Genomic DNA, 8,421 nt, shown 5'->3' on the forward strand with positions numbered 1-8,421 from the left:
GTAGATATAGAGACCGTAGACTGTATGAACTGTGGGAGAGATACTGTAGATATAGAGACAGTAGACTGTATGAACTGTGAGAGAGATACTATAGATATAGAGACCGTAGACTGTATGGACCGTGGGAGAGATACTGTAGATATAGAGACCGTAGACTGTATGAACTGTGGGAGAGATACTGTAGATATAGAGACAGTAGACTGTATGAACTGTGAGAGAGATACTGTAGATATAGAGACCGTAGACTGTATGGACCGTGGGAGAGATACTGTAGATATAGAGACAGTAGACTGTATGAACTGTGAGAGATATACTGTAGATATAGAGACCGTAGACTGTATGGACCGTGGGAGAGATACTGTAGATACAGAGACAATAGACTGTATGAACTGTGGCGGAGATACTGTAGATATAGAGACAATAGACTGTATGAACTGTGGCGGAGATACTGTAGATATAGAGAAAATAGACTGTATGAACTGTGGCGGAGATACTGTAGATATAGAGACAATAGACTGTATGAACTGTGGCGGAGATACTGTAGATATAGAGACAATAGACTGTATGAACTGTGGCGGAGATACTGTAGATATAGAGACAATAGACTGTATGAACTGTGGCGGAGATACTGTAGATATAGAGACAGTAGACTGTATGAACTGTGGAGAGATACTGTAGATATAGAGACAATAGACTGTATGGACCGTGGCGGACCGTGGGAGAGATACTGTAGATATAGAGACAATAGACTGTATGAACTGTGGCGGAGATACTGTAGATATAGAGACAATAGACTGTATGAACTGTGGCGGAGATACTGTAGATATAGAGACAATAGACTGTATGAACTGTGGCGGAGATACTGTAGATATAGAGACAATAGACTGTATGAACTGTGGGGGAGATACTGTAGATATAGAGACAATAGACTGTATGAACTGTGAGAGATATACTGTAGATATAGAGACCGTAGACTGTATGGACCGTGGGAGAGATACTGTAGATACAGAGACAATAGACTGTATGGACCGTGGGAGAGATACTGTAGATACAGAGACAATAGACTGTATGAACTGTGGCGGAGATACTGTAGATATAGAGACAATAGACTATGAACTGTGGCGGAGATACTGTAGATATAGAGACAATAGACTATATGAACCGTGGGAGAGATACTGTAGATATAGAGACAATAGACTGTATGAACTGTGGGAGAGATACTGTAGATATAGAGACAATAGACTGTATGAACTGTGAGAGATATACTGTAGATATAGAGACCGTAGACTGTATGGACCGTGGGAGAGATACTGTAGATACAGAGACAATAGACTGTATGAACTGTGAGAGATATACTGTAGATATAGAGACCGTAGACTGTATGGACCGTGGGAGAGATACTGTAGATACAGAGACAATAGACTGTATGAACTGTGAGAGATATACTGTAGATATAGAGACAATAGACTGTATGAACTGTGGGAGAGATACTGTAGATATAGAGACAATAGACTGTATGAACTGTGAGAGATATACTGTAGATATAGAGACAGTAGACTGTATGAACTGTGAGAGATATACTGTAGATATAGAGACAATAGACTGTATGAACTGTGAGAGATATACTGTAGATATAGAGACAATAGACTGTATGAACTGTGGGAGAGATACTGTAGATATAGAGACAATAGACTGTATGAACTGTGGGAGAGATACTGTAGATATAGAGACCGTAGACTGTATGGACCGTGGGAGAGATACTGTAGATATAGAGACCGTAGACTGTATGAACTGTGAGAGATATACTGTAGATATAGAGACAGTAGACTGTATGAACTGTGAGAGATATACTGTAGATATAGAGACAGTAGACTGTATGAACTGTGAGAGATATACTGTAGATATAGAGACAGTAGACTGTATGAACTGTGAGAGATATACTGTAGATATAGAGACAATAGACTGTATGAACTGTGGGAGAGATACTGTAGATATAGAGACAGTAGACTGTATGAACTGTGAGAGATATACTGTAGATATAGAGACAGTAGACTGTATGAACTGTGAGAGATATACTGTAGATATAGAGACAATAGACTGTATGGACCGTGGCGGACCGTGGCGGAGATACTGTAGATATAGAGACAATAGACTGTATGAACTGTGAGAGATATACTGTAGATATAGAGACAATAGACTGTATGAACTGTGGGAGAGATACTGTAGATATAGAGACAGTAGACTGTATTTACTGTGGGAGAGATACTGTAGATATAGAGACAGTAGACTGTATGAACTGTGAGAGATATACTGTAGATATAGAGACAATAGACTGTATGGACCGTGGCGGAGATACTGTAGATATAGAGACAATAGACTGTATGAACTGTGAGAGATATACTGTAGATATAGAGACAATAGACTGTATGAACTGTGGGAGAGATACTGTAGATATAGAGACAGTAGACTGTATTTACTGTGGGAGAGATACTGTAGATATAGAGACAGTAGACTGTATGAACTGTGAGAGATATACTGTAGATATAGAGACAATAGACTGTATGGACCGTGGCGGACCGTGGCGGAGATACTGTAGATATAGAGACAATAGACTGTATGAACTGTGAGAGATATACTGTAGATATAGAGACAATAGACTGTATGAACTGTGAGAGATATACTGTAGATATAGAGACAATAGACTGTATGAACTGTGAGAGAGATACTGTAGATATAGAGACAATAGACTGTATGAACTGTGGGAGAGATACTGTAGATATAGAGACAATAGACTGTATGAACTGTGGGAGAGATACTGTAGATATAGAGACAATAGACTGTATGAACTGTGAGAGATATACTGTAGATATAGAGACAATAGACTGTATGAACTGTGGGAGAGATACTGTAGATATAGAGACAGTAGACTGTATGAACTGTGGGAGATATACTGTAGATATAGAGACAATAGACTGTATGAACTGTGGGAGAGATACTGTAGATATAGAGACAATAGACTGTATGAACTGTGGGAGAGATACTGTAGATATAGAGACAATAGACTGTATGAACTGTGAGAGATATACTGTAGATATAGAGACAATAGACTGTATGAACTGTGGGAGAGATACTGTAGATATAGAGACAGTAGACTGTATGAACTGTGGGAGAGATACTGTAGATATAGAGACAGTAGACTGTATGAACTGTGGGAGAGATACTGTAGATACAGAGACAGTAGACTGTATGAACTGTGGGAGAGATACTGTAGATATAGAGACAGTAGACTGTATGAACTGTGAGAGATATACTGTAGATATAGAGACAGTAGACTGTATGAACTGTGAGAGAGATACTGTAGATATAGAGACAATAGACTGTATGAACTGTGAGAGATATACTGTAGATATAGAGACAATAGACTGTATGAACTGTGAGAGATATACTGTAGATATAGAGACAATAGACTGTATGAACTGTGGGAGATATACTGTAGATATAGAGACAATAGACTGTATGAACTGTGGGAGAGATACTGTAGATATAGAGACAATAGACTGTATGAACTGTGGGAGAGATACTGTAGATATAGAGACAATAGACTGTATGAACTGTGGGAGAGATACTGTAGATATAGAGACAATAGACTGTATGAACTGTGGGAGAGATACTGTAGATATAGAGACAATAGACTGTATGAACTGTGGGAGATATACTGTAGATATAGAGACAATAGACTGTATGAACTGTGAGAGATATACTGTAGATATAGAGACAATAGACTGTATGAACTGTGGGAGAGATACTGTAGATATAGAGACAATAGACTATGAACTGTGGGAGAGATACTGTAGATATAGAGACAATAGACTGTATGAACTGTGAGAGATATACTGTAGATATAGAGACAATAGACTGTATGAACTGTGGGAGAGATACTGTAGATATAGAGACAGTAGACTGTATGAACTGTGGGAGAGATATACTGTAGATATAGAGACAATAGACTGTATGAACTGTGGGAGATATACTGTAGATATAGAGACAATAGACTGTATGAACTGTGAGAGATATACTGTAGATATAGAGACAATAGACTGTATGAACTGTGAGAGATATACTGTAGATATAGAGACAATAGACTGTATGAACTGTGAGAGATATACTGTAGATATAGAGACAATAGACTGTATGAACTGTGAGAGATATACTGTAGATATAGAGACAATAGACTGTATGCACAAACTTCTGTGTCAACTTTCTCTTTGGAGTCAATGCAGCGTTATTGTAAAAGCACTTTATGAATGATTGGTTGATTGGTTGATTGGTTGATTGGTTGATTGATTGATTGATTGATTGGTTGATGCGTTTCTCCAGGAGAAACTGTTAGATCTTGAGAGCGACCTGGAGGAGATGCAGGACAGTGAACAGAGATGGGCCAGCAAGAACAAGAGAGCCATCGAACAGGTCTGTCTGTCTGTCTGTCTGTACCTGGGCCTCTCACCCCTGACCCCAACACTCCTTACTGTTGTAATGTGTTCGCTTTCAATACGCCACAAATCACTTTCACACAAGCATCTACTTGCTCCTCTTACCCTCATCTACTTACTCCACTTACCCTCATCTACTTACTCCACTTACCCTCATCTACTTACTCCACTTACCCTCATCTACTTACTCCTCTTACCCTCATCTACTTACTCCACTTACCCTCATCTACTTACTCCACTTACCCTCATCTACTTACTCCACTTACCCTCATCTACTTACTCCTCTTACCCTCATCTACTTACTCCACTTACCCTCATCTACTTACTCCTCTTACCCTCATCTACTTACTCCACTTACCCTCATCTACTTACTCCACTTACCCTCATCTACTTACTCCACTTACCCTCATCTACTTACTCCTCTTACCCTCATCTACTTACTCCACTTACCCTCATCTACTTGCTCCACTTACCCTCATCTACTTGCTCCTCTTACCCTCATCTACTTGCTCCACTTACCCTCATCTACTTGCTCCACTTACCCTCATCTACTTGCTCCTCTTACCCTCATCTACTTGCTCCTCTTACCCTCATCTACTTGCTCCACTTACCCTCATCTACTTGCTCCACTTACCCTCATCTACTTACTCCTCTTACCCTCATCTACTTACTCCTCTTACCCTCATCTACTTACTCCACTTACCCTCATCTACTTACTCCACTTACCCTCATCTACTTACTCCTCTTACCCTCATCTACTTACTCCACTTACCCTCATCTACTTACTCCACTTACCCTCATCTACTTGCTCCTCATCTACTTGCTCCACTTACCCTCATCTACTTACTCCACTTACCCTCATCTACTTACTCCTCTTACCCTCATCTACTTACTCCTCTTACCCTCATCTACTTGCTCCACTTACCCTCATCTACTTACTCCTCTTACCCTCATCTACTTACTCCTCTTACCCTCATCTACTTACTCCTCTTACCCTCATCTACTTGCTCCACACCCTCATCTACTTACTCCACTTACCCTCATCTACTTGCTCCACTTACCCTCATCTACTTACTCCACTTACCCTCATCTACTTGCTCCACTTACCCTCATCTACTTGCTCCACTTACCCTCATCTACTTGCTCCACTTACCCTCATCTACTTATCCACTGATCATCTCCTTGCTCCACTTACCCTCATCTACTTGCTCCACTTACCCTCATCTACTTACTCCACTTACCCTCATCTACTTACTCCTCTTACCCTCATCTACTTACTCCTCTTACCCTCATCTACTTACTCCACTTACCCTCATCTACTTACTCCTCTTACCCTCATCTACTTACTCCACTTACCCTCATCTCCTTGCTCCACTTACCCTCATCTACTTGCTCCACTTACCCTCATCTACTTACTCCACTTACCCTCATCTACTTACTCCTCTTACCCTCATCTACTTACTCCTCTTACCCTCATCTCCTTGCTCCACTTACCCTCATCTACTTGCTCCACTTACCCTCATCTACTTACTCCACTTACCCTCATCTACTTGCTCCACTTACCCTCATCTACTTACTCCACTTACCCTCATCTACTTGCTCCACTTACCCTCATCTACTTACTCCTCTTACCCTCATCTACTTGCTCCACTTACCCTCATCTACTTGCTCCACTTACCCTCATCTACTTGCTCCTCTTACCCTCATCTACTTGCTCCTCTTACCCTCATCTACTTGCTCCACTTACCCTCATCTACTTGCTCCACTTGTGTCATCTACTTACTCCTCTTACCCTCATCTACTTACTCCTCTTACCCTCATCTACTTACTCCACTTACCCTCATCTACTTACTCCACTTACCCTCATCTACTTACTCCTCTTACCCTCATCTACTTACTCCTCTTACCCTCATCTACTTACTCCACTTACCCTCATCTACTTACTCCACTTACCCTCATCTACTTGCTCCTCATCTACTTGCTCCACTTACCCTCATCTACTTACTCCACTTACCCTCATCTACTTACTCCTCTTACCCTCATCTACTTACTCCTCTTACCCTCATCTACTTGCTCCACTTACCCTCATCTACTTACTCCTCTTACCCTCATCTACTTACTCCTCTTACCCTCATCTACTTACTCCTCTTACCCTCATCTACTTGCTCCACTTACCCTCATCTACTTACTCCACTTACCCTCATCTACTTGCTCCACTTACCCTCATCTACTTACTCCACTTACCCTCATCTACTTGCTCCACTTACCCTCATCTACTTGCTCCACTTACCCTCATCTACTTGCTCCACTTACCCTCATCTACTTACTCCACTTACCCTCATCTCCTTGCTCCACTTACCCTCATCTACTTGCTCCACTTACCCTCATCTACTTACTCCACTTACCCTCATCTACTTACTCCTCTTACCCTCATCTACTTACTCCTCTTACCCTCATCTACTTACTCCACTTACCCTCATCTACTTACTCCTCTTACCCTCATCTACTTACTCCACTTACCCTCATCTCCTTGCTCCACTTACCCTCATCTACTTGCTCCACTTACCCTCATCTACTTACTCCACTTACCCTCATCTACTTACTCCTCTTACCCTCATCTACTTACTCCTCTTACCCTCATCTCCTTGCTCCACTTACCCTCATCTACTTGCTCCACTTACCCTCATCTACTTACTCCACTTACCCTCATCTACTTACTCCTCTTACCCTCATCTACTTACTCCTCTTACCCTCATCTACTTACTCCACTTACCCTCATCTACTTACTCCTCTTACCCTCATCTACTTACTCCTCTTACCCTCATCTACTTACTCCACTTACCCTCATCTACTTACTCCACTTACCCTCATCTACTTGCTCCACTTACCCTCATCTACTTGCTCCACTTACCCTCATCTACTTGCTCCACTTACCCTCATCTACTTACTCCACTTACCCTCATCTACTTACTCCACTTACCCTCATCTACTTACTTCCTTGAATGATCCCTGGCCAGAACTAATTCTATCCTGAAATCCATCTACAGAGGAAGACAAGGTTGTTTAAAGGTGTGTTGTAGTATGTACCTTAAAAAAAAGGTCTCCTTTAAACGATGTCTCCTTGGGGTTGGGAAGATTCCAAGGCCCTCGATTGGAGGGGTGGATTTACTGTATGTGATTGTAAATCCAACCCCCCCCAAAAAAACTACATTCCTACAAGGCCTGTTTGTTGTGTTCTTTCCAGACAGAACAGCTCCAGCTGAAGCTGATCCAGCAGAAAGACGTGAATGAGCAGCTGGACAGTGAGAAGAGCATCCTGGAGAGACAGGTACTACCTACCGGTGGTGTTTTCACTGGGAACAGTTTTAACCTACAGGGGGTTTTCATGTCATTCTGTGATGTATCTATGTGATATTGCGTCACTACTCGTTCTTTCAACGTTGTCCTTTCATCATGAACATACAATGCTATAAAAAAAAAGACATTAAATCCGTGTCATCTGTGTGTACATGTAAAGGTGTAGTATGTACGGGTGTAACTGTTGCGTCTGTGATGAATGATGGAGCAATGGCAGCATGCTTTGTGTCTTGTGGAAGCCCACGAGTCAAAGTGAAAACCTTTGGTGCTCTGTATATATCCAGCTGCGGGACCTGCGTGTGGAGGTGGAGAATCTCCAACACACCAGAGTTCATGAGGATGTCATCACTAAGACGGAGAGCCGGGCCAAGGAGCTGGAGAACGCTCTGAGGGTGGAGGAGAGGAACAAGGTGGTGATGAACAACACCATCAGTAAACTGGAGAGGAAGAACAACGAACTGTCTGATCAACTGGAGGAGGAACATAAGATGGCCAAGGAGCAGAAGGACCTGGTAGGGCACATGCACTAACAACACCACTCCACTTGGGGGCAGTAAAGAGAATTGTAAAATGG

The 8,421-nt window shown here is 41.8% G+C and overlaps 1 protein-coding gene across 6 annotated transcripts in view; it reads left to right on the forward strand.

The window, feature by feature from the left end:
* The window catches only part of LOC112240330 (cingulin-like protein 1), a 70,951-nt gene that overhangs the window by 50,755 nt on the left and 11,775 nt on the right, over positions 1-8,421 (forward strand). For all 6 annotated transcript variants that reach the window (XR_006079482.1, XR_006079481.1, XM_042302756.1 and 3 more), the window contains 3 exons: positions 4,378-4,467; positions 7,735-7,818; positions 8,132-8,359. Coding sequence is in view for 4 of the 6 variants with exons in the window: in XM_042302756.1 (XP_042158690.1) it covers positions 4,378-4,467; positions 7,735-7,818; positions 8,132-8,359 (402 nt within the window). In the remaining 2 variants the exon portion in view is untranslated. The remainder of the gene's footprint in view (positions 1-4,377; positions 4,468-7,734; positions 7,819-8,131; positions 8,360-8,421) is intronic.

Source organism: Oncorhynchus tshawytscha, linkage group LG20 (assembly GCF_018296145.1).
Source record: "Oncorhynchus tshawytscha isolate Ot180627B linkage group LG20, Otsh_v2.0, whole genome shotgun sequence".
Classification (NCBI taxonomy): Eukaryota; Metazoa; Chordata; class Actinopteri; order Salmoniformes; family Salmonidae; genus Oncorhynchus; species Oncorhynchus tshawytscha.